This window comes from Cygnus olor, chromosome 5 (assembly GCF_009769625.2).
Source record: "Cygnus olor isolate bCygOlo1 chromosome 5, bCygOlo1.pri.v2, whole genome shotgun sequence".
Taxonomy (NCBI): Eukaryota; Metazoa; Chordata; class Aves; order Anseriformes; family Anatidae; genus Cygnus; species Cygnus olor.
This window is the reverse complement of record NC_049173.1, coordinates 16,310,604-16,338,150: the sequence shown is the minus strand read 5'-3', so window position 1 is coordinate 16,338,150 and position 27,547 is coordinate 16,310,604. Positions and strand designations below refer to the sequence as shown.

Here is a 27,547-nt window from a genome sequence, read left to right as displayed (position 1 = left end):
TGGAAGGAAATATGAGAATTAAGTCTCCTAGTGGAAAAGAAAATGTGGATTATAACTAATTCCTCTGTAAGAGGTAGATAAATTTTGTAGCTCTCTTGAATATACTTTGTCACCTTACTATCCAGACATCCAGCTGGCTGATTTTCAGGAATCACTTCCTTCAAACTCAGAAATGGTTCTTCCCAACATGAAGTCAAACACAGGTCACAGGAGGCCTGTATGGATGAAAGAGGTGTTCCTGACAAAACCCAAATATAAAAAGGAAGTGTACAAGAGGTGAGAGCAGGGGTAGGTGACCTACAAGGAATACAGAAACAGAGTGCAGGAATGTCTGAGTGTGTGGGGATGGGATTAGGAAAGGCAAAGTGCACCAGGAGTTGAATCTGGTGGCGGAACATGAAGTGCAATGAGAAGGGCTTCTATGGGAACATCACAAGCAAAAGGAAGGCCAGGGAAAATGGGATGGAGGACCTGGTGATGAAGGATATGAAAAAGGCCAAAGTATTCAACGTCTTCTTCACTTTGGTCTTTTCTGGTAAGGCCTGCCTTCAGGAATTATAGGCCCCTGAGGTCAGCATGAAATTCTGGAACAAAGAAAACTTACCCTTCACTAGGGGAGAATCAGGTCAGGGAAATTTTAAACAAACCAGACATACACAAGGCCATGAGAACTAATGGGATGCACACACAAGTGCTGAGGCAGCTGGCCAATGTCATTGTGAGACTGCTTTTGATCATCTTGAAAAGCTCAAGGCAATTGGGAGAGTCCTGAGAAGTGGAAGAAAGCAAATGTCACTCCTATTTTCAAGGACAAACAGGAGGATCCAGGACACTGAAGGCCAGTCAGCCTTACCTTGATCCCTGGAAATGTGATGGGAAAATAATCTTGGAAACCAATTCCAAACACACTGAGAACAACACTGTGATTGGGCGTAGTCAGTGTGGACTTACAAAGGGAAAATATTGCCTGACCAACCTGACAGCTGTCTATGACAAAATGACCAGCTTGGTGGACAAGGGGAGAGCAGAGGATGTTTATTTTGATTTTAGCAAGACTTTGGTCACTGTCTCCCATAATGTTGGCATTGACAAACTATTAAAGGATGGGCTAGATAAATTGACAATGATGCGAACTGGAAAGTGGACAAACTGCTGGGCTGAAAGGGATATGTTCAGTGGCACAAAATCCAGATACAAACCAGTTGCTAGTGCTATTCTGCAGGGGTTGATACCATAGCCAGTACCATTTCACATCTTCATCAGTGACCTGGATGATGGGATGATGTAAGTATGCAGAAGATACAAAATTGGAATGAGTAGTTGATACCCAAGATGGTTGTGCTGCCATTCAGACGGAGCTTGAGAGGTTCCCATTGGCCAGCAGGAGTCTCATGAAGTTCAACAGATGAAAATTCAAGTCTTGCACCTTGGGAGGAATAACCCAAGCACCAGTACAGGCTAGGGGCTGACCAGCTGGAAAGTGGCTTTGCAGTAGTGGACCTGGGTGTCCTGATGGGCACCAAGTCAACCATGAGCTTTTGTAGCAAGAAGTTCAAGAGCATCCTGGGCTGCATTAGAAAGAGCATGGCCAGCTGGTGAAGAAAGGTGATTATTTCCCTTTGCCCAGCACTGGTAAGACCAAATCTGGAGTGCTGAGTCCAGTTCTGGGTTCTCCAGTACAAGAAAGACACGGACATAGAGGAGTGAGTCAAGGGAAGAGCTACAAAGATGATGAATGAACTGGAGCATCTGTCATACAATTTGAAGCTGAGAGAGATGTGATTGTTTAGCCTCAACAATAAAGGTCTCAAGTCAATGTATATAAATGCCTGATGGGAAGGTGTAAGAAAACGGAGCTAGACTTTTCTGAGCGCTGCTCAGTGACAGGACCAGAGGCAATGGGCACAAATTGAAATACAGGAAATTCCACTTAACTGTCAGAAAAGCTTTTTTACTGTGAGGATGGTCAAGCCTTGGAACAGATTGCTCAAGGAGGTTGTAGGGTCTTCATCCTTGCAGATATTTGAAATCTGACTGGACATGGCCCCATGCAATCTCCTCTAGTTGACCTTTCTTTGAGCAGGAAACTTGGAGCAGACAATCTCCAGACGTTCCTTCCAATCTCAACAATTCTGTGATTCCATGAAATTTCCACTCATGAACTCAGAAAAATTGTTCTTTTTGGTTTTCATCAATTGATACCAAAGTTAAGTTCCCATTCATTTACTGCCAAAAATATTTCTTGTAATAATGACTTATGGGCTTTCAGATGCCTGCAGCTTTTGTCTTCTCTTAACTGAGTGCATGCAGAGTTAAAAAGCATATGGACTTAAAACTGAGCTGCTTAAAAATGTTTCCAGGAGAGCACTGTACCCATTTTATTAGACAAAGCCATTAAGATCTTGCTGAGAAATGGCGAATTCTATTCTGTCCAGAGACTTTAGAAATTACTTCCTAGAGTGCCATATTCCTGTATTTGCTCCTTTATGACATTTGTTCACAATTTAAAGCATGACTGTCCTAGTTACAGTAACAAACTAGGGAAATCTATCACATTGTTTGACCAAATAACATTTGACTTGTATCAGGATTTATCTGGGGCTTAAGGTTGTTTATGCATGCATAAGGACTCATAAGCAATAAATCGCTTTCCATATACTTAAATTACATGCTGAACTGTATAGGACCTTACTCAGTAAATGCAGGCATAGCTGCAATTTTCAGGCACTTAAACCAAAGATGAAAATTTACATGAGAAATGGAATTCATATTTTCTCAGCGTACTCCTGCTTTATCAAGCTGAGTGTTTTTAGAAGGCTCAGCACTGTGGTATGCAAACGCTTGGTATATTATAAAGGATACCTATGGGAACTCAGTTCCTCTCAGTGCACAGAGTTCCCTATTGTTCTGCAATGAGCAGTATTAGCATGATCTGTTGCTTCAACAGACGGAAATTCAAGATAAAGATGTAACCTGCCTTCAACAGCCTATTTCAATGGGCTAAAAATGGGCTGAAAGCCTACACTCTGAAAGACTGTTTTCATCACTTGTGAGGCCTAGGCTTTGGGGAAGAGGGGCTAGAAGCACCATGTGACCTCCCTGGGCACTTCATTAAAATAAATAAATAGAAAATCTCTCATCAACTTCAGTAGGATCTGACACCACATGCCAGTTTCTAATAAAAGAGTGAACTGAAGTGTCAGCAGTCTCTGCCTCACCTCTGCTATTCAGGTGGCAATCTACAGGATCTTGGAGCGAGCTCAACAGGAAGAAGGAATAGCCCAGAACTCTTTGCTTTTGTGAAGTACTACTCAAGGAAATGGAGGTAACTCCTCTCCCAGCTAACTCATGTCTTTCAGTTGCTGCTCAGTCCCACTACAGCCTTTGCAGCTGGTTCACACAAGCCACTGGTAGTGTTTTATGTTGGTCCCTCTCTCTGTTTGGGGCTCTCAACAGGAGGGAGTGTGGGAAGAACTGTGCGAAGGCTGTGATGGCCTCAAGGATAAGCATTAAGAGCTCTGTTTTGGAACTAAGTGGTGCTGGGAAAACATTGCACATTCAGTATTTTTAGAAGATCATTTCGAGAAAAAAAAGCCAACCTGTAAAATATCAGTGAATAGCACCTGCCCCTTCATGATGGTTCCTGTCACAGAATGTGCATCATCCTCAAATCTGGGCCGCAGTAATTTGGATGCACTGCCTTGCATGATGAACAGGAAACGTACCCGAGTTTCTCCACCTCCATAGCACTGTTCTCTTTGGCTGCTGCAGACCTCCTCATCTCAGGCAGCCCAGCCTTTTGGGGAGAGCATACTGCAAATGGCCTTTTATCTATATTTATTAACTCTGCCATACCTTGGGTGATGAAATAATACTGCTTCCATATATCTTTCTCAGAGGTGTGAGGATCTGCAAAACTATTTCTGAGAATTTCAGATAAGAAAATCATAGCTAACCATTCATATTTAAGACCTGGCAAAGTCAGGAAGCAGGGGAAACTGAAAAGACACACACTGCTGAAATTATTTCTCTTGGAGCAGGCAAAGGAATAGTGACAAAAATTATATTGTTATTACCACATTTTGACCCGTTTGAATGCTTCCAGGCAGTAGTATTTCAGATAAGGCTATTTTATTTCAAAATGTCCAATATTAGGAAATAAAATTCCCATATGCCACAGAAAATATTTATATTGTTTTTCGCTGAAGAAGTTAACTAAATTAAAACCAATACAAGGTGGCCTTCCATTTTCTGGTATTTAAATGTCTCTTTCCCTTATAGTTATATATGTCCATGTATAAATATCCTAGCATTCATATATCTCCCCCCTCTAATACCTCATATGGAGATATACCTTTATGAATGATTGCATATACATACATGTTTTTACCCAACAGTAAAGAACAGCTACTCATTTGTGCTACTCATCAAGGTCCAGATACCATCCACCCACCTTAAAGCACCTGTAACATTAAGGATGGATCCTGTAAAGCACCGATGCCTTCTACAATTGATGATAAAACCAGGCACTTTTGGAAGGGGATTCAGATCTCAAATGGGCTGAGCAACCTTCTGAGCTACACTGCTGGATATTGCCATGGATCACAGAGTTCTTCATTTGTGTACTACTGACAGTTGTTTAAACCGAAGTTAGATGAACACATGTCCATAGGTTTGTGTACCCACTAAATTTTATGTTTTTTAAGGGACCCATTTCAGGACATCTCCTATCCTTTCTCCTCCCTATTGCTATACCACTAGCTCCACTTTTGGAAGGAAGGAGATCCTGCCACCTTCGTGGCAGTATTAGTTCCTGGATATCCGGGTTGCTGGCTTGCTCACAGGACTGGATGGCCTTGCAGCATGCCACCTTCTCCCACCATGACTGGTCCCACCACGACTGGTGCTCCCACCTCACCTTCGTGCGGTGCTGACGGAGCCTGGGGCAGCACCCACAGCATGGAAGCAGTGACAGAGGTGACACCCTCAGGCCTGGGCTCAGCCCTCAGCTCCTTGTCGAAGCGCAACACTGTCCCCAGGATGCCGGGCGCGCTATGGAAACAAATGAGGAAAACAAGCCGGGCGCACATCCCGAGATACGCGGTGACAGCCCGAGGGGAGGAGAACCAGCCAAGGAAACAACATTCCCGATTAAAGACGTTTTTACTGAGCACTATGCACAGCCTCACGAACAAATCCCTGCCATGTCGCCGCCACCCGCGGCCACCTCAGAGCTCTGCCCGTGGCCGGGCTCTGCCGCCGAGCCCCTCGGCGCCCTCAGAGCCCTGCGGGGACACCCTGCTGCTTCCCGAGGGGGCCCCTCAACACCCCCCGGCCCCTCCGGGACATCGTTCCCCGGTTCAGGTGCCTCAGAGCGGGGGGACACGGCTGCATCCCTCGCTTCCTTTAAGGCCCCGCTCCCGCCCAGGCTCCGCCCGCCGCCGCTCCCCGCCCCGCAGCCCTGCGGCAGCGGCTCCAGCCCCAGCCCGGCTCGGAGCCGGGGAGCTGCAGCCGGGGGCAGGGAGGTGCTGGGGGCCGAGCGGGGCCCCCCCGGCGGCAGCATGTCCACCAAGGCGGAGCAGTGTGAGTGGCGGGGCTGGGGGCCGGGCAGCGGGGGGGAACGGGGGGCGCTGCCCGGCCTCCCCCCGCCTTGGTGGGCATCCCGGCAGCAGAAAGGGGGAGAGGTGTTTTTTTTTTTTTTTATTTGGGGGGGCTGCTGCCTTTCTGGCTCTTTCCTAGCCACCATGTTGGCGAGGCTCGGTCGTTGCGCCGGGCCTCGGCCCCCCGCCGCCACCGGTCCTGGTGGCAACCGGTGCGAGGCTGCCGGTGGCCGCCCCGCCATGAGCCGTGCTGGGCTCGGCGCTTGTCGCCGTGACACGGCGCCGTCTGACGGGCCGAGGCTCGCTGCCCTCCGTCCTGCTGGCTCCTCGGGTCACCGGGAGGAGTCCTTGCGCTCCTACAAGCCGGTGCTGAACTGCTCTAAGGAGGAGGATGCTTGTGTTTTGTCCTTTAGGGCTTGCTGCTTGTTTACAGTGATGGATGGTGGTGCTGTTCAAGTGTTACATGGATGCTGGTTTGTTGCTGTCGGGATGTGTTTCTGGCCTTGCAAATAAAGGAAAGGCAATGTTCTGGCCGCGCAGCAACCCTGAGGTGTGCAGTGTTCAGATCTGCACCGCTCTGCTCTGCCATCCTCCCACCTGAGTTCTGAACTTGTCCATTCCTTCTCATACGTTAATTGTGGCTCTCGCATTGCCCTGTGGAAGGATTTCTGCTGCCCCTTGTCCTACCACTGTCTCTGGCGTTTTTCTTCTTTTCTGTTTTGCCTTCTCTGTCCCTCCATTCCTGATGTTTTTGGTCTGCTCTATTTGAGCTTCTCTCTCATATTTTTCCCTGTCTGTCTTTCCTTTTCATCCCCTTGTATTATTCTGAAGACTGCATCTTGGCTCTGCCACATCTGTGCTGCTCTTTATTTTAAGATTTATTTGGGATCCAGATTGCAGATCTTTCCTCTTCCTAATGCTTTTTCATGGTGCCTCCAGGTTAGTGGAAATACCCTGTGCATTCTAACTTACTGAATGTATTTTACCAAGGTTACTCCCGTGACTAGTTATTATGGCATTACCAAATGTCTTTCTCTCTACATAACTTTAAGATTCACTCATCTGCAATTTTTGACAATTGGTCTCCAACAAGGATTATGTTGATGTACGTGCATCACTGTCAGGCAAACCTTCAAACTCCAACTGTTGCTGCTGTTGCTTCTGCCCTGATTGACTGACAGATGAGAACCAGAATGTCTCAAAAAGGAGCCACAAGTTACAATGAATCTGAATTTACCAAGAACAAAACACTGCGAATGAGGAAACAGACCAGTCAATTCAGAAGAGCAAAAAGGCACTGGCCTAAACGTGAATCCATGGCCACCCCACGGCACTTTGGCAGGTTGTATGAAAAGCAGGTAAAATGGTGGCAATGTGGGAAATCGCCTTGAGAAGCTTCCCTTCTTTGTGACCACACAGGTTTTGTATTTCACACTAAGAGATATCGACAGTGGCTTTCATCATTTGACTCATCTCCACAGCATGCCTGAGGTGTTCTTTGTATCAAAAGAAAACTAGTTCTTTTCACCTTAAATGACAGTAACTAGCATTTAATTGTGGTAAGTAATGTCCTGGGAAGGCCTGATGCCCACTGTGTTCTTCCCCAGGACAGAGAGCAATCAAAACCATTTTTACAGACTCATAATGGTTTCACTCTTGATTCAGTAAATGCTTGCATGGGGACTAGGAAGTTCAGTTAGGTCTGTGTAGATACTAGAGAGATACCTGGCAAAATATCATGGAATAACTTTTTTTCCTCTTAATTTGTTTTATATGATGATCCTATGACAGTGACAAAGGAAGTATTTCCACAGAGTGATACTGCATTTTGAAGTGTATCTCTGGGTGCTCAGAAACTTAGAAAATCAGGTCGTTGACATACTTCTGTATCTTCGGGGCTCCCAGAGTTTTGCTCTGGGGTCTCCTTTCAGAAGCTTTTTAGTGTTCTGCCACGCTGTACTGAAATGATCAGTATTCTGGGCAGCTCTGGGAGTTGAGGCCAAAGCCTCGAGCCTAAAGCTAATATTAATATTTAGACTTTCTGACTAAGTCTTTCTGCTTTGTTATTTTAGCTTACATAATTGTGTGACAGTACTGATTAATAGAAAAAAATAGATTTAATTCTTTATGCGAAAAAGTTAATTCTAGATTTCCTATACGCTTTATTGAAAGGAAATGGCTCTAGGAAGGTGGACATTTTTTTGAAATACATATCAGCCTGAATTCTGACATCATCTTTAGCATTTAGCTAATCCAATTCATTTACACATTTCTGGCAGCAGACCATGGCAGCCACAGTAAACTGTGCATCTTGCTGTGTGAATTTTTCTGTGTTGGGTTTTGAGATACGTGGTCAGTTTCCTTGCAAATATGCCTGGCTTCATAGTCTTTTTCCCTAGCAAGCGAAGATAATGTCACAAAATACATTTATTAAATAATTCTTTTCTTAAAAATGAACCTAGACTAGATTATAGATACCTTTACCATAGTAAAAGATATATAGTTACCTTTGAGAAAAATAAATCTGAAACTGACCTGCACTGCGGGGATCAGAACTGAGATAGTGGGTGGAAAGAATGAAGCATGAGACGAGAATAAACAGGCTGAAATAAATTTCACCTGTAATCTGGAGTGAAACCCCTGATGTTTAGATGTTATCCCAGTGGTTTTGGAGTCTTACAGGAAGCCATTTCTGACTGGTCTTCCAGAGACGTGGGTAACTTACTGCAAAGCACAGTTCATGTGCCCCAGGCCTGTGTGGTCATCTGGAAGGCTATCTTACTCATAGCTACTCTGAGACAGCATGTGTCCATGGGACAAAACTTCATCTTCTGGTTGTCTGGGAAGAAAAAAGAAGTGAAGTATAATTAAAATAAATTAACGACACATTAAAATAATAAGTTTTTAAGGTAAAATGCTTAAAAGTGGGGAGAAATAAATAAACTAAGGATGCATAAGCAACCTTATTACTTTTGCATATGTATTATGTATGGTAGTCTCCCTAGTTTACTTGCTATTTTCTAATAGGCCCCAGCCCTATTCAGTCCCATGATGGGCTTTCTCCCCATGATGAAGCAGGGGAATACTGTGAAGGAGACATTTGTCTGTAGAAGCTTCACTTCCTGAAGAAGTTGCAAGGGTATGGTCAGTACAGCTGGAAAAGGGAGAAAGGATGATCAGGTTAGGGCAACTGAGTGCTGGAAGACTTGGTTCCTCAGTGCAGTTGGTTAGTCTAAGTAGAGCAAGAAAGAGTTCTGAGTGTGCTTGGTGATCTCTGCATGAGACTGGCTTGTGCCAAGTAGGCAGTGTCAGGCATCACAACTACGGTGGGTAATCATTCTTCCAATACTAAACAGGGATCGTGGTTGGAAATTAAGAACGCTATTTCTAAAACAATTAGTCTCAGAAAAGGTGTAGAGCTTCTTCAGCTCTTTGAAATCCCCTCACCTGCTTGATCAGATTTCCTAAGACACTTAAATACACAGCACAGATCTTTTCATATCTGCTATTTATTGCATAAAGTAAATTTATGGCATAAAGTAAATCATATAAGCTCTCTCTGTCTTAGCTTTTATCTCTGCTTTGGCTACAGAAATACATGAACCTCCTGTGATCCAATGACTCACTTTTTTATAATGAATCTTGAGATCTTTGGAGACACAAAGATGTGTATTTTTATTTTTATTTTTTATAAATAAAGACTGCACAAAGGCAGTCTAAAACAGATGCAGACATTCACTGCCTTCCTTGCCTTTCCCTTAGTACTCATGCACTGGAACAGTCAGTGTATTCAGTTAAAAAGAGTGGAAAGACTTTTTTACAGTTTAATTCTTAAATCTAAAATATAAAAAGTAAAAATCAAGAATGGTAGGAACAGACGTGATTCCCTTAACATGTGCAAAAAGCTAAATGCAAGTTTTTGTGTTTGTTTTTTGTCTTTTATGTAGTTGCTTCCAAAATCCGTTACCTTCAGGAATACCACAACCGGGTTCTCCACAACATTTACCCTGTGCCCTCTGGAACTGACATTGCAAATACTTTGAAATACTTTTCTCAGACACTATTAAGGTAAGTTTTAACTAATGCTGTTGAAGAAAAAAAAATGCTAAAGAATTGTAGGGGGTGTTCATTGACTTTGACTTGGTTGCAGTATTTAATGGGTCAATGCTCAACCAGAAAGTCAGAGCATAATTTAAGAAAAAGCGGTATAAATTCATCTCTTCAGTGGCTGTTGCCCAATTTGCCCAGTTGAGCTGCTTATTGAGTGGCTGATTCTAAAATAAACTTGGTTGATTACACATTTGCTTGGCCCTCCTAAGACTTAGGTGAATGCACAAATATGCTGAACCTGCGAGGAAAGGAGTTAGTGACCTGCAGAGTTGTAGAAGTATGTACTCATGACTTCCTTGACAGTCCTGGTGCTTTGGGATTGTAGAGTAGTGAGCCAGAAAAGCAGGACTAGGTTCTGACCATGCCATCGTTCAGCTGGTTTCCAGGTTTGGGTTCTGGTTCAGTCCCTTATAACAATATGAATAGACATGAAGCTTGTGTACAGATCTGGATATGGATGGAAAAACAGACCAGGACAGTTCTGACCCAGGGGTTTGATCTAGTCCAGTATTTAGTGATGATGTATAGTGCTAAATACCATATGATTAGAGAATACATTTTGAATAGGAAATACTGCCTCTTGTCTTTCTAAAAAAGATGTGAAAAAATACTAGGCTCAATTAGGAATACATATTCCGCTTTTTTCCGTAGTGCTTACCTAGTTGTTTCATATTTTCAAATTGGTTTTAAAATGGCTTTTGACAGTAAACGTGATTTTTGTCTGCCAGGTTTTGATTGGCATTAGTTCTTACATCCAGAAAAATACAGTTAAGACTGCGTTTCTGTGTATAGCTTCCTAATTTATACCTGGGAAGGTTGTCAGAAGCTAGTTTGGAAAAACAGCATTTGCCTTATTTGATAAGGAAACATTAATAAAATACAATTAACCATATATTTATACACATACTCCTATGATGCATACAAGTGGAGAAGCAAGTTTCAACTTGAAAGAATTTCAGTAGTTTGTTCTAACATTCATTTAATGCCAATGTAATGCAGATTCGTGACCCTGTTTATGGGAAGACACAGACAAAAACACTCACTGTCAGTGGAATAGCTATTGTACTGCAATCTTAAAAGACAAAACAGAACAACAACAACAGAAACAACAAAACCTAAAACCAGACAAAGAAACCCAGCACTTATATTAACTTCTGAAAATTTCAAGAGTGGAATTGTTTAACCACTTAAATTTGTTTACCTTGTCATTGAGAGTGTTGAATAAAATTGTGACAACCAGAAGGTCTTTTTTTAAATACTTAAAAAAGAAAGAATTTTTGTCTCATTACACTGTAACAGTGGTGAAAAAACATTCAAAGAGTCCTTGAAAAGAACTCTGAGATAGGGTTTTGTTCCCACATCAGGGTGTTTTGATGGATTATTTTGTACTACAAGCAAATTTAAATCACATTTAAGGAAGGCTCTTACTTAAAACAGCCTCTGCTGTGAGCCTGCAAGTCTGACTTTCTTGCTTTAACAGCTTAATTCTGGACATTTTCTCTCTTCTCTCCTCAATGTAACTACCAAATGTTAGCTGCGATGAGATCCATTTCTTTCTGGGCAGAAGTCAATTGAGACAGGATAGATTTAGAAAGTAAAAAAGTATCTCCATACCACCCTGTTGCCTTAATCTTCCGAAGCAGTACAGCTGACATGTCCTGTGTGACAAGTTCTTCACACTCTGTTGACAGTGATGTTTCTGGGCTTGCTGAAGAAACTTGATAGTTACCAGCTATGAGAGCAGATCAGAATCAGGGTAGCAGTTGTACAGCTGTGTGGCTCCACTTCTTTAATTTGTGCTTGGAATGGGACTGAACCAAAATCCTGTGTAGATGATGCTGAACCTCATGGGGCAGAAGTGCTATTCATATCTTGTTCATAGATTTACACGGTTCACAAATGGCTTTGTCCTTTCAGATCTTGGATCTGATCAGCCTCAGCTCTAGAAGGATTCCAGAAATTGCAGCCAGGACTTGGGTCTAAATTTATTAAGTGGCCTGCATTCTGATACCTCAGCCAGGTCACATCCTGGTGACTGGGGAATTTGAACTGTGGGCAAAGCCTTAATGCTATGGTTGAACCAATACAAGTTTATACGCTTGCTGATACTAAGAAAGAAGCTGGATAAAAAAGCAAAACAAAACATACCCTGTATTTAGTGTGGCAGATGGAAAGAAGGAAACTCCCACCCACTGTATGCAGATCTCTGTAAGATTTACCCTAAAACTAAACAGACTGGTTAAGAACTTGTCTTTCTGAAGAGTCTGATCAAACATTTCTTTGAACATTCTGCATGCTGAGTCTTCTTTCTGCCTCCTACACTAAGACTCCATTGCGTAAGTTTTAACATCAGTGATAGAAGTACGTGATGGAGAATAACCTTTCCAGTTTAAGACAGAACATATGAAATGAGTTTGAACTGATCAAAGAATACTGATCAAACAACAGCAAAAAACGCCCATTGATTTTGAGAGATTTGGGTCTGGCCTTCAGAACAGGTTGCTTGGGATCATCTTCTATTTCAAAATAACTTAAAAATATTTTCCAGTTTGTGTACTCTTACTGCAGCTGAATTTTTAGGATAAGTGTTTCTTGATGAACACACGTAGTCAAAGGAGTCATAGAGGAGTAGCGTGTAGTCACAGAAATTCCATATGATGATTGGGTTTTACAGGTGTAGCATTTACTACTTATGATACTTTGTAATTTTCCATGTAATGGGAATGTTGAATGTGTTCTTTTCAGTGGGGTATGCCCCACCGTTTTGGATCACATTCATATCTGGTGTCATTCTGCTAGCTATAGTTGGATCACACAAAGGATTAATTGTTCCTTTGCTCTGTATGTAGCCTCAATATATCACGTGCTCAGGGGTGGGGGGGATCAGATGTGGAATGACTGAAAAAATTAATTCCTTATTTCCTATGAACAAACATTACATAAAATCACATACACAATACATAGCACATTGATTCATTTAGTTCTTCCTTAATTTTCTCTCTGAGCAAAAGCATTCCTTTACATTACAGCATGAATTTGTTTCATGCCCTGCTCATTTCAGTGTTTCTCCCTCATCTGAGGAATGATCTAAGACTTAAACATATTGCAGAACAGCTCATTCTTTCACATTTTCTTGGAGAAAGGTCTTCACATGTATTTCTAAGTAAAATGTTTACATAAGGGATAGTTTATAATGCCCACTAGCTGATTAATGATCAAGCTTGTTTGCTGCCTTGGTGAGGTGCAATTCTCCTGTAGACATTTTAGGAAATCTTTCCTGGAAGACGGTAATTTTGGGATAGATTTGCAGGAAAGGTGTTACAAATCTTGAAACAAGCCCTGATGGCTTTCATGCATGTCATGAGGCAAATTCAGTATAGAGTCATGATCGGTTCTCAGCACGTGCTTTTGAGCAGAAACAGGAACAAGCTACAAATATTGGATCATGGTCTTAGGGGGACCTTACTAGATTTCAGTTTTGACTCTGATTTATTGCCATTATAATGTATGGTCTGAAAGTTTAATATATGTTTTTCCCTATATTTGGCATGATTGGAGCGGAATTGGTTTCACTTCTGTTCCTGAAGTGAACAGAAGGATGCCCCTGTCAACATACAAGAATATGTGCCTGGTTTCTAATCAGAATGGGCCTAGCTCCATTTCAGAACACAATGCCTATAGTGCAGGCATATAGGAAGCCTATAGGGCAGGCTTTTGCATCACTGCCTTACACTTTCCAAAGCAAGGATTAAGTAATACGGTAATGTTCTTTCTGGAAGTAGGGTGATTGAAGTGATGTGTTGGCAGTAAAGGGATGGATAATTGGTATAATGCATTAGAGACAGAGATGGAATAGGTTTAGTATATCACATCTATAGGCAAGAGCTGCAGAGTATGGCAATATAAACGTCAAGCAAATTAAAAGTTAATATGAAAAAGAGGAATCAGCACTCTGTTCATTTGTTTTTTAAAGTCATGTTAGATCTTGGGTGATTTCCTGATATGATTTCATAAACACTGTAACAACAGTCATCACTCTTCTTGTACTGGACATTGGGTAACAGAAACCAAAATAATCTGCCAAATACATAAGGTGTAATAACAGTAATAAAAAACAATCTTAAAATAGACAATTTGTCTGTAATCTCTGACTGAAAGTGTGATATGAGACCTGCCTTGTAGTAGCCACTTGGCATAAGACTGTACCTGTGAAAGTGTTTTATATATATAGTAAATGAATGGCACCTCCTCTTATAAGCACCTTGGCATGAGTTTAGCTTACTTGTGTGAGTCGTTGCATTGACACAGGTGTATCTTTGCTAAGGTGGTTATATGGCAGGGATGTCTGTACTGGTAAAGGGGACTGAGATTTCCAGAAGTGCTCCCTCTTGACATAACTCTGCTCTTCATTAGTCAGTGGAAATTTGAATGCCACCCACTTGCCTTAAAAGTTTTAATGCTGATTTTGGGAGTGGAGTTAAACCAACAGAAATCACTTTTGGAAATCCTAATTCCTGAGAGATGCGAAATGTGCTTAAAAAAAGAAACAATGTTGTGTGTGGTTTAATATATTTAAAGGTGTACTGTAGGCATATTAAGATTATGGGCTAACCCTATAATTGCCTGATAACTAAAATACAGCACTGCTTAAGAGACAATATATCTACTTAAAGTAGTTTTTAATTTTTCTTTATTAGAAAATTAAATTAACATGCTTACAACCATGTTTTCAACATTCTTAAAACAACATAACAAGGTGGTTGACGTATAGCCTCTATTTTGATTCCCACTAAATCCTTTTTATTTTTGAAATTATCTCTCCTTTAGTTTATAGTGAGTTTTGTTGAATAATAACGTAAGTAGCAGCAGGAATGTATGGTAACATACTGTCTGATCTGCAGTTACGTAATTGGTCTTGCTTGCTTAGCCCTTAGATTTTGAAGGTAACTATTTACCCAAGAAGTGTTTGTATTTGTAAAGTAAAATGTTTCCTCTCTAAACATGAGCAAAATTAAAAACACATAAACAACCATTATCATTAGCTCACAAACATATGCTAAAGACCATCTACTAATATTATTTTACAACTTTTCGAAATGTAGTTTAGTTAACATTTTAGAAATATTATATTATTTCTAAATCCATGTGCCTGTTTAAACTTCATTATCTCAAATGATACTGACTGAGTGGTCATGAAACAGTATCATAAAATACATAGACATTATTTTAATGCAATAAACATGTGATTTTTAAGACTATCTTAACAAACACACATGTTTATTCTTTGCTAAAACATGTTTCTGCAAGTGCCACACCTATATTTTACATGTTTTAGTTAGTTGGCTCAAAGATTTCATGGGGGGGGGAACACTCAAAATCCTCAAAATCTTCTCAGAGCAAAATACCAATCTGTTTTGACACAGCTATTTTTCTGTAGTGAATGCTTTTAATACCTAGAATTTTTCTTAACTGTGAAACATGGGTAGGGCACTGAAACATGCATTTTTATTTTTGCTCCTTATGAACCAGATAACACATGAGATGCAATGAAAATTTCCGTAGATGTCAATTTTTAATTCTTGTATCTTGAAGCATGAAAATGAATGGTTGCTAGATTTGTAGACACACTGGTTTTGGTAGCAATTGCATCTTATGTGGGATGTATCTGGTGTTTTATTATTTGTTTTATAGTGTCATTTCAATGTAATGTGCTGTTCTTTGTGTCTTTGTTGTCTCTTTTTTTTCTTTGTCCCCCCAACAGCATTTTGTCCCGCACAGGGAAGAAGGAGAATCAAGATGCCTCCAATTTGACAGTGCCCATGACCATGTGTCTTTTTCCTGTGCCATTCCCACTCACCCCATCTCTAAGACCACAGGTCAGTTCCATCAACCCTACTGTTACTCGCTCCCTCCTTTACAGCGTCCTGCGAGATGCTCCATCTGAACGTGGCCAGCAAAGTCGTGATGCTCAGTTATCAGACTACCCATCTTTGGACTATCAAGGACTTTACGTGACACTGGTGACACTGCTGGATCTAGTTCCATTGCTACAACATGGTCAACATGGTAAGCAGGCCCTTGAACCCTTCCAGTACGCTTAACTTCAGTGCCGTGAATCCATGAATGATGCATAAATGCAGTAGAAGAGATGGGCCTAAACTGACCTGGATCTGGATTTCAAATCTACCGGGATGTTTATATCCAAGTGTTTGGTTTGTCTTTTTAAAATAAAAGATTATTTATTTATTATTGTGAACTGTGGATTTGGGTTTGAATTCTGAAGCTGTCTGATTTTCAGTGATATTTTGTGATGTGTAACTAAAATAATACAAATGGGTCTAAAAAAAATCTGGAACTTGAATTTGGATCTGCTGGGATATCTTCAAACTGGTCCTTTTGGGGTGGCTCTCTAAAGAGGCATGCATTGCTTGGAAATGTATACCTGTCCTATAAGGAATATGCAGATTTAGTGTTTTGGTGAAGGTCCATCTCTGAATAGAACATAAGATATATTTGACTGAAGAAAAACAATGGCTCTAGAGATGGCTTTAAAATATTCCAGGGTAGAAAGATAGCAATATCTCTGTCTAACTTGCTGAAAAGCAGTATTTTCGTATGTTTTGAATTGGTTCATCACCAGATTTTTGTGACTGTGTTGTGTTTATATTGTTTTTTTTTCTCAAGTTCTGCAAATGTGGTGTTAGTCTGGCTTTCCATACTGGGGTACAGGAGCTGAGTATTTCCTCATGTGGTAAAAGTCAAATATTAATTTTCACCATGGTAACAGGGTGTATTACATCAAGATATAGGAGTATGGTCATCAATCTCATACACTGCTAAATTCTTTAGCAGGAAATTCTGTTAAATGCTGAATTTCTTTTGAGTTGGCAGCAGCATGTTTTGAATCAAAGATTACTGCGCAAAGAAATGGTATGATCTTGGAAAAAAGGCACTCTTGGCAAATTATAGACTTGTTGACTTTTTCCAGAAATTGAAGTTAATTTTCAAAGCAATCTTTTTCTAAGTAGATAACATGGTGATAATTAACAACCAATGGAGACTTGTGAAGAACAAATAACACTGAACAAACATAATTTTGTTTTATGGCAGGACAGTGGTTCTCCTGCTGTGGTTTTCTTGTCCTTAGGCAGGCTTTTGTTGCTGTGTCACTTGACGTCCTAATGGGCAAACTGGGACATATGGTCACCACTTTGGTGAGGAAAACACTCCAGGAGTAATTACTAGTGTCTCATGTCAGTTGGAAGGTATACCAAGAGGGAATTTTACAGGAGTCTGTGTTGCATCTAGTGTTATTAAATATTTTAATTTTTTACTTGGCTGTTAGCAATGAGAGAAGATGACAATTTACAGGGGATATCAAGATGGTGAATAGCATGTCTCTTATGTGGAAGATTTGATTCAAAATAATCTTGGCAAATTTCATTCTGTTTTGAAGCCTCTTCAAAAAAGAAGTGTAAAATACTATATTTAAGCAAGGTAAATCAAATAAAGAAATGAAATGAGGGAAGTAATAGCTTGAAAGTCATACTGCAAAAAGATCTGAGTGTTACAGCAGATCACAGTCTGACCATAACTCACTAATGTATTAATATTATCCTAAAATATATAAACACATGCTTTATTAGACACCCAAATTTTTTATTTATTTAGTTTAATAGCCCTAGCAAGACGTCAGCTGGAGTACAATTTTCAGATTTGTCCATCTGGTCTCAAGAAAGGCATGGACCTTTTGGGAGGAGTCCAGGAAAAAGAAACAAGAACGATTGGAGGTCTAGAATCTGTGAAGAGTGAGGAAAAACTGAAAGAACATTGTTTAGCTTAAAGAAAACTGAAGGGAGACATGATTACAAACATGTAAAGATTGCTGCAAGGAGAATAAACAAACTATTTGTGTTTAGGATCAGGATAAGGAGTAATGGGCTTAAATTGCGGCAAAGAAAATTTAGAAAAATGGTTTTACAGTAAAGATGGTTAAGCATTTAGAATTGCCAGATGAACAAATGAAATTTTGTCTTGCAGATTTCTAAGAACAGGCTAAATAAACATCTGCCAGAAATAATTTGGTTGACTCATGCTTGGGGCAGGGGAAGGTCATGCTATTTCCTCTGGTTCTGTGTACGAAGAATTACATTTTGCAGTAGAACTTGTTATTTATTTCTCCCTCAGTGTAGAATTTGACTTTTATATATATATATATATATGTATGTGTGTATGTTTTTTTCCTTCCCCCCCCCCCCCTTTTTTTTTTTTTTTTTTAAATCTGAATACTGAATAATCAGTATTGTTTGGGTAAGTAAACTGGTGCACTAGATGCTCCTCAGCTTGGGTCCTGTCAGACTATACAAAATTGTCAATACTTAGACAGTAAATATGTATTGCAAGAGCAAATACTGTCTGACATTAAGGGCCTAGTTGTTGCACAGAGACATTAGAATGAAGTGTTAACTGCATATTATGACTCATGATGTTTACAGCTACAGATCTCTGAGAACTTTAAAAGGCAGCTTTAAATCGTCCTAGTTGTACAGATAAGGGTGAAGACCTGTGTGATACACCTTGAGGTTGCAGAGGGAGTCAGTGACAAAAGAAATCCCTTCTTTTGCAGGCAGAAGGCCTTATGGTGTATTGTAGTCACCATACAGGTTCAAACCTGGGGTTCATTGGGTGCTCTAGTATTTCTCAGAGGGTTATTGGTCACAGCTCAGTTCCTCATGTGTAAGATGCCACAATGGCCGCTTACACTGCAACTCGTCTCCTCTATTTACATATTGAATTATTGCATGTTTCTTAAGTATCCCTTCCAAAGCATTATATTGTAATTAATTAGAAAAGTCTGGAAACTATTTATAAATGGCTTACTGTTTTTAAGCTTTGAACATTTTTGGTCTCAATGGCTTCCCATAGAAATAAAATCCACTGTTTAATCACATACTGTTTGCAAAATGCAGTGAGGTTCCCTCTAGTTTCTACGTGGGAGGCAATTTGTAGCTTTCTTACGGGTAATTAAGATCAAAATCTGATTTTTGTTGAGAGATAGTATGGGAAGCTTTTTGCAAAAGCAGGCCTTCTCATACTGAGATACTTATCAATTCTGATTGCAATAACACCTTTGCTTAAATGCAGGCCGCTTTATGTAGGTGTGTTGATTTTATTGGCTGTAGTATTCATATTCCTTCCAAACTGTTCTGAATACTGCTGAACAGCTGTTCCCTTCTCTTTTAGGAAGGGCTTCAGTGATGGGTGAAGTCACTTGTGTGTGACTATGGGAGTTAAGTTTCTGAAATACTTTGAGGGGAAAATTTGAATTTAAATGTAAATTTTGTGAAGATCTGTACAAAGTACATAGTCATAATTGTTTTTCCATTGTAATGATTCTGTATTTCATTTTATTCAACAGATCTTGGGCAATCAATTTTTTACTACTACATGCTTGCTTCCTTTTCTCAATGATGATATTTTGAGTACTTTACCCTATACAATGATTTCAACATTAGCTACCTTTCCTCCATTTCTGCACAAGGATATTATAGAGTATCTCAGCACATCTTTTCTGCCTATGGCTATCTGTAAGTAGAACTTACTCTAGTATTGTTATGTCTCAGAAAAATGGTACACTGCTATAATGTCAGACTCTAAGAGTCAGTGTAATCTGTCATAGAATTGCTGTGTGACACCAATATACTGTATGTATACAAAAACAATTCCATGTAACTATTTTCAAATGGAAATACTTTATGTATTATGAAGTATTACTGTGAATTCTTTCTTCACTTGAAGGGCAAAGATAAAATTCTATAAAGAAACACAGCTTTCAGACTAACAGAACTTTCAGTGCCAGTAGAGGGGGTCTTGAGTACAGAATTGATGGGCAGAGTGCTGCTAAAATGATACATGCAATAACAACATGTATAATTTTTTGCATCTGCACTAAATCTGGATGTACAATAATGACTCTTATCAATGTAATGATACCACGATCAATGATACCATGATGAATTTCCAGTTTTCTCTTTCTCTCTTTTTTGTCTTTAATTTCTGTACTAAATAGTAGTGCATGTCTTCGATTCGTAAGTGTTAAAACTGAATCTGACAGTGGCTGCCTTTTTTGTTTTGTTATTTTTTCCCTCAAGGTGTGATAGGACTTTTTAATTTCAGAATTCCTGCAGACTGTGAATCCTGAAGTGTGTTCTGAGTACCCATCTTTGTACCTGATAAAGCTTGATGGGCTTTCAGTAGTAGAGAGAGGTTTAGCCATGTTCTGCAGACAAAAACATTAAGATTAATATTAAAGTCAGTTTTAACCAACAGATGTTTTACTGTGAAGGTGATCACTGGAATAGATTGCCTGAAAGGTTGCAGATTCTCAAAATACAGCTGGACAAAGTCCTGAGTACCTGTTCTAGTTGACCTTTCTTTGAGCAAGGGGCTTGGACAAGATGATCTACAGAGGTCTCTTCCAACATCAGCCATTCTGTAGTTCTATGAGAATGTCTCCCCTTATCTGCATTGCAGACCTTTATGGAAAATACGTGATTTTTTGTACAAAGATCTCCACTGATGCTACTGAAGAGCATGGAAAATGTTAGAACAAAGAAAAAAGTTTGGTCCAGTGTTTCAAGATTAAGATTTTGTGGAAACTTACACCTAAGGTTTTCTTTGGTCAGTGTTCTTGGAGAAATTTCTTAGAGAAGGTCTCTTTGGATTAAGAGTAGAAAGTTGCACTAAATGTGTTTTTCCCCATTGACCTTACCTGTTAAAAAGGAGCTGATGTAGGTAACTTTTCCTGCTCTATCTTCACATCTCCAAAACAACTGCTTAATCCAAATCCATAGCTAATATAATTAAATGCTTTGCTACTGTGTGTGGATGACTTTCAAAAAAAGGTTGAGGTGTAATAAAGAGAGCCATAGCAATGTTGGGGCATGTGGAGAAATACCAGACAGAAAAGAGAGGTCTCCCTTTTCCAGTCATGTGTGTTCTTAAATAGCGTCCTAGGCTTTCTCTACTGGGAATGATCTGTCCCTTCACAAGGCAAGTGTAGAACCTTTCCTCTTCCTAGTGTTTAGCTCTGAATCGAACTGAAAGGGAGGGTGCAAGAGATTGTATAAGCAGCTGAAGAGCCAGATGGGAGGGATGAAAGCATCTCTCTGAACTGTTAGTTACAATTATGTGCTTTTATCCCAAATGCTGGCAGACAGGCTTGGGGTAGAGCTGTAGAATGAGAATGGGGAAGATACGTTCCACATCTCTGTGTAGGAGGTTGCCTTTGAAGCCATATTGCCATGATACAGTTCTGCAAATAAACACCTACGCTGTGCAGGGTATTCCAAGTATACTAGTTGATACTAACCACTCAGTAGCAGAGGAGAAGGAACTCAAGCCACTTTGAGTGAGGTCAAGGTTACAACAGCTTAGCTACACTGCAGCGCTACTGTTCGTCCTTAGCGTAATTCACAATAACAAGGGGAAATGATTTTTCTGGTATGTAGCCAATAACTGCAATTCATACCATGTGGTCCCTGAGAAGTAATCTGTGCCATACGCAACAGCCATCTACTGCTAGCACCAACCCTTCATCGGTATACCTCAACAGTAGGCTTTCTACGTTTCTTGTTTCCTTTCCCTCTACTTTCTCCTTGCCTTTCCTACGATCCAAGTCATAGGTGCATGTGACTATATGACTGAAATTGCTCTGACCAGTCTGTGGGTTCTGAAGGAGAATGCCTCAGAAGATCACTTTCTGGTCGATGCAGCTCTGAGGAAGAAATCTCACCAATCTGAGAGACCAGGTGTGCTGTCTGTGAAGCAATACCATATTCTTAGTCATATTTTTCTTCTGGGGGTTTCACCCCCACCAATACAGTATGGTTCTGTTTTTTTTTTAATTACTTGGTACCTTAGGATTTTTCTTTTCAACACTTGGAATCAGAGTTGTATGCTTTTTTTGCATTTTTCCATGTTGTACACTAAAAAATCTTTTTTTCTCCCTTTAAGTGGGCTCCTCAAAAAGGGAAGGTGTTCCAGCACATGTCAATCTATCTGCGTCATCAATGCTAATGATTGCAATGCAGTACACATCAAATCCAGGTATGTGTAAACATGCAGTATGGTATAATTCTCTGTGAAACTATCAGTCATGAAGTTCTGTGACAAACGTGATCAAAAAAGTTCGGTGATATAAAATTCCATCTCACAATCCAACAAAGGATAAAAAAATAAATGATTTCAGTCAGAACTTGTACTTCTGAGCATCATGCTTGAAGTCATTATGTAGATAAGATTTCATTGTGGTGAAGAATTAGGATTGGACCCAGGATTGAAGCGTCTGATCTACTTCTGCTTGACATAAGAAAATAGTGTTGATTTGTAACGTCAAGGTTGGAGGGAAATCGCTATTAACTTTGAGTATAGAATTTCATAGTAAAAGTTTGTCTTACGTTATGATTCATATCCCACCAAGTTCATGACTGTTACCATTTTTTAAAGATGGCAGGTAATGCTGGCTGCAGGCTCAGAACAGAACTATAATTAATTTAATTGTAATTGGAAGTACCTAACCGTAAATGCCATTCTCTCTCGCTTCGGTGCAACCCCAGTTAAATCAGTGGGGTCACACAACCAAACCAAAACAAAACTTAATCTGAGGGATCTGTCATATTTCATAGTAGTCAACTACCTCCCATTTTATGTTTTTACTTAACTGGGTAGATGGTGTGAGTGTGAGGAGGAACCCCACACTGCAGTATGTGCATGAGACGTGTCACATCATGCTACACCGTGGCACACAAAGGAATGGTGTGCTGTCACATGTGACTTCTATTACTGCCTTACGATGAATGACAAGATACACATTTACAACTTTATATAGTGCCAGAAGGACAAATTTTAAGTGAATTAGCAGATATTCCGAAATGAGACGTGTCCGAAAAAGATCTCTGTGGTTCTGCAAAGAGGTGTACCATTGTAAGACTTCTCATCTTACTGCACTTTGACAGAAACAAGCCAGTAATATTTTATTTCTGGTCTTTTGTAATAACTCTCTGGGCAGTGATCCTTCAGCAAACCCTTTAAAATAAGAAGTAATTAAATTAAACGTAGAGTTTTGGACTGTCAAAGCAAAGCCAGTTAGTTAATTACATCACTTCTGTAACTTGAGTTTCCATTTCAGTATTATGTCTATACTGTCTTTTCTCTCTCAGTGTATCACTGCCAGTTATTGGAATGCCTCATGAAATATAAACAAGAAGTATGGAAAGTAAGTTTCTGATCATATATACCTTGTGGAAATGACTGGATAGTAACGAAAACCAGATGACTTGAAAATTGAACTGACTATGTGCCAAGAATTCTTAAATGATCTTATATCCAATCCTCCTGAATTATGGAGAGGAAGGTCCCTCAATTTTAGTTTACAGAAGCAGCTCTACCTTTTGTAGAACAAAGCCCTAGTTCTAAAAAAAAAAAAAAAAAAAGCCCTTTCCTAAATACTACGTAGTTGTGGCTCCAAGTGGCAGAAATTTTAATAACCACCAATCTTCTCAGTTCATGTGGGACTGAACTTTTCCAAGGACTCTGGGTGAGTATTATGAGTATATGAATCAGAGAAGGATGCAGTTATTTAGCTATATCACAGATCTTTGCCCCATGGCTAGACAGAGGCTTCATTCACTATATGTTAGTGTGTGGGGGGGTCATAGATGTTGGATGTTTCATTCCAACTCAGAGGCCAGTTGTAAACATATTGTTGAAGTTTGTAATCTAGTCTACTTGTAAGAGGTTACAAAAGATAATTTGTAGGGCATGAAATGACTATATTTTATTTGTTTGGGTATCTTTGTGAAAGAAAATAATACACACTGAATGGTGTTTTTACCTTGCAAAATAAACATCCTGTACATTTCTCTCCTTAGGATTTGCTATATGTCATAGCCTATGGACCATCGCAAGTTAAACCTCCAGCAGTGCAAATGTTATTTCACTATTGGCCCAATTTAAAACCCCCTGGGGCAATCAGTGAGTACAGAGGACTGCAGTACACAGGTCAGTGCAGCTTTTTTGTATAAGCCAAAATGGAAAAAAAAAGTAAAAAAAAAAAAAAAAAAAAAAAAAAAAAGTAAATGGTCAGGAGAGTGATAATTACATGCTTGCAGTTCTAAGATGTATTTTGAAAACGTTTGTTCTGTAAGTTGGTAATTCCATAAGTATATCAATACAATATCCATTTGTCTGTGTTTTCAAAAGATGCTATGAAAAATAAAAAATGTGATTGTGGTTAATAAAAATGTTGTGTTACTCCAAATGCTACCTAAAGCAGAACAGGAGAAGAAATAAATACAGCATTCCAAATGGTCTGTGAAACTGCTTTCTTGGCCTCAAAAGGGTTCTGACTTACGTTCCTTTCAATTATTGCTTTGATTGCTTTTGTTGTGCCAGCTTCTATCTCTGCTGCTGTTGCTAAGGCTCTTTATCTGGCTGTTGCTGTCAAAAAAAAAAAAAAAAAAAAGGTGATGTCAGGTGAAGTCAGTGTAACGGATAAGTTCTCAAGACTGAATATACTGAGAGAAAATATTAGACAAACTCAGCAGCGTAGCTGGAGCTGAGAAGGCAGACAGTACAAGGTCCTCTGTCTACCAAACTGTCTACCAAAGTTCCTGATAGATGTTTGTACGTAAAGCCTTCTCTTGAAAGGTTGATAGATTTTCTTGAAATTTTTTTAATCATTTTTCTTTTACTGCTTGTTATCTCTTGTTTCATGGAACCAGGTCTGTAAACTAAACTATTCCATCTGAACCATTAATAGCGCTGGGTAGACTGGAATCATTTTTCTCTATATAAGTTTTCTGTTAATGTATCCCAGAATGAGTTGCATGTTTTCTGCAATTGCATGGCATTTTTCACTTGGGGGCATTCCATAAGGCATCTAATTGATGCTGCTGGAACACACCTTTGTTGTTTACTTCTTGTCATTACAAAAATAAGTCTCCTTCTGTGGCTAAACCATTCTTCCTTTATTATAACTGTTTTCATTTAGCCTGTGAATGTTATTTAATGTATTGAGTTACTCCTACTGTCCTGCTGTGGGAAGGGAACAATAATTCATTCATTCAAAACTTCATGAGATGAGGAAGGGCCTACAAAGGCTATGTCTGTGTCTTTCTTTTTTCTGTTCTTTTTAGGTTGTTTATTGTAGTTATTAGGCTTCCTGAGGAATGGCTAGGTCTTCTCTCGTATTTATGTAGTACTTACACAAGAGGATCTTGTTCTTTACTGATACTGCTAGACACAAAGAATATAAATATCGTTTCTCTGTTGATTAATCTGCTGTGTTTTGATTTTGCAGCCTGGAATCCTATTCATTGCCAGCACATTGAATGCCATAATGCGATTAACAAACCAGCTGTGAAGGTACTGCTGTTTCTTACAAGGTCAAATTCGACTGTGTGGAGGCAGGGGAGATTGCACTTTGCTCCAGCTGTATGACCTAGTGATGTGCAGATGACTAAGGGCAGTAGCTAAGGGTACAGCAGAGCCTTTCAAGACTGAAGGTGCCAGAACTATCTGAACATATTCTTTGGATGCCTGAAGCAAGATAGAGTATTTCCTTCAACAACTGTGTTCAAGTCTGATACTAAACGTGAGAGTGGTTACAGAGCACTTTATAAAAATTCTAAGCTGGCTTCTGGCTAATCGATTTAAATGTTTTCCTGAACACATGTATGTGTGTAAAATATATATGCAAATCTTATTATATACGTGAAATATTATGTCAGTTACAGAGGTGTATGTTCACCTTGGTATCAGACTGAGGTCATACAATGCATCTACACTCATTCCTTTGCTTGGAATGTGTCCGAAAGCAAATGGCAACAAGGCTTTACTTACCTGTTTTACAGCCCATGTTTAAGAGGGGGTAAATGATAGCTTTCCTGCTTATACACAAGATAACAAGTAAAATGGTTTGCCCAAGATCATAGAGCTATTCAATTGTAGTGACAAGAATAGCATCCCAAGTCCAGAGCATGCTACAGTTTGGCATACTAATTAGTTAATTAGATTTGTGTGTAGTTAAATATGTAGATACAACCAATTTTTCCGGCATCAGTTCATATAACACAATTATATTAGTCAAAAAGTTCTTCAGTTAGCCTTTTCCAGAGGCCGCTATACTGATTGGCCTAATGGTGATGCATCCCACAAGCCCTGCAATGGACCACTTCGATGACCACTTCAATTATTCTCCATGATCCCTTTCCCCAGGAAGAAAAGCTGGAAGGTGTTGCTTCATGTTGTAATGATGCCACACTGAGACTAATCACTGAGCAGAGCAAAACAGAAGCGTCATGCTTCTGTTGTGTGACTGAAGCAGTCATGATCTGTCACCACTTGGAAGAATGCAGCCTGTTGTCTCTTGGCTAGACAAATGTAAATTTGATTAACAAAGATGAGAAACGTTCAAAGAGGCATTTGCCTTTGTAAAGCACTTTGGTGGAGTAAGAAACATTTTAAATGGTTAAGATATTGTGTATGCATACTACTTTTTGACTTTTCCTTAAGTAGTACAAAGTGCTTAAACAAATGCGTGTTTAAGCATACTGTCCTGTAATTGACTGACATGTGGAAAGATAAAAGCTAATGCAAGACAGAGTACATTATTTTGAAGTTTGGACATAAGTTTGGCAACCTAAGCTGCCAGGGTAGCTACCGGTCCATAGTCTTTATTCTGTCACTGGAATTGTGCTGGGTAGTTAACAACTGTGATGAATGAAAATTAGATTTTGCTGGAAGAGGCATTATTCAGAGAGAGAAATCTGGACTTTTACCTTACCTTGCCCTGAGCAATGGGTCTTCTCAGTGACTGTGTCTTTGGAAAGAATAAAAAGCGTGTCATGACTATGTAATGTTAATGCATGTGAATGTATAACACAAGATACTTGTCCTTGAGAGAGCGAATATCCAATATTGATATTGGAACATGCCTTGTTCTTTTCCCATAGGCTCTCATTTTCAGTTACATCCTTTTCTTTATTAGAAATGATTTGAGATCCTCCATTGCCATATGCTTAGTAGCATCTTTTGGAATACTAAATGCTCTCAACAGTTACCAAAATGTTAATTACATATTTTGTACTAGCATTAATGTATCAAACATTTTCTCAGTGAACTTCCATGGGCAGATGTGTTAATTCTTCTCCTTCTCTGTGTTTCAGATGTGCATTGATCCATCCTTGTCTGTGGCTTTGGGTGATAAACCACCTCCCCTTTATCTTTGTGAGGAATGCAGCCAGAGAATTGCAGGGTAGGTATATATACTAAGAGCCAGAAAATGATCAGGTATTGTCAGTTAAATGTCACAGTTCAGAACAGTCTGTTACAGAAGAGTGTTAGGCTTTTTCTTTTTTTTTTTTTTTTTGTATGATTAGCATATGATGTGTATAGTTAACCCCCCTTGAAATAAATTGAGCATAGTGAAACTCAGTATGAATAAGGATTACAGAAACTTACCCCACATGATTAGCACTTCTAGCTTGGACAGTAATGAGCCTTAAAATTAAGATCTCTGAATGAACAGATAGCGTGAGATGAATTAACTATGATAGGGGAACCTTATTAATGTGCAAGCTTTTGGTTATTAATTATTTTTTTCTCCACATCCTTTCGTTGTCATTAAAAGTATGTTACAATGAAAGATCACAGAGACTTTGTTGCTTTTCTGTAGCATGTACTTCAGATTATTCTCTATCACATACTGTGAAGCAGCAGAGTAAAGAATTAAAACTGGTCCAGGCTTGTCCAGTTCATGAAAGGACTATATCCTG

The 27,547-nt window shown here is 39.6% G+C and overlaps 1 protein-coding gene across 1 annotated transcript in view; it reads left to right on the top strand.

The window, feature by feature from the left end:
- The first annotated feature begins 5,474 nt into the window (after positions 1 to 5,474).
- UNC79 (unc-79 homolog, NALCN channel complex subunit) overlaps positions 5,475 to 27,547 on the top strand; it is a 104,590-nt gene continuing 82,517 nt past the window's right edge. The window contains 10 exon segments of the mRNA XM_040558722.1: positions 5,475 to 5,583; positions 9,548 to 9,668; positions 15,472 to 15,776; positions 19,129 to 19,150; positions 19,152 to 19,297; positions 21,726 to 21,818; positions 22,931 to 22,986; positions 23,642 to 23,771; positions 25,072 to 25,136; positions 26,939 to 27,027. Coding sequence (XP_040414656.1) covers positions 5,562 to 5,583; positions 9,548 to 9,668; positions 15,472 to 15,776; positions 19,129 to 19,150; positions 19,152 to 19,297; positions 21,726 to 21,818; positions 22,931 to 22,986; positions 23,642 to 23,771; positions 25,072 to 25,136; positions 26,939 to 27,027 — 1,049 coding nt within the window. The 5' untranslated portion in view covers positions 5,475 to 5,561.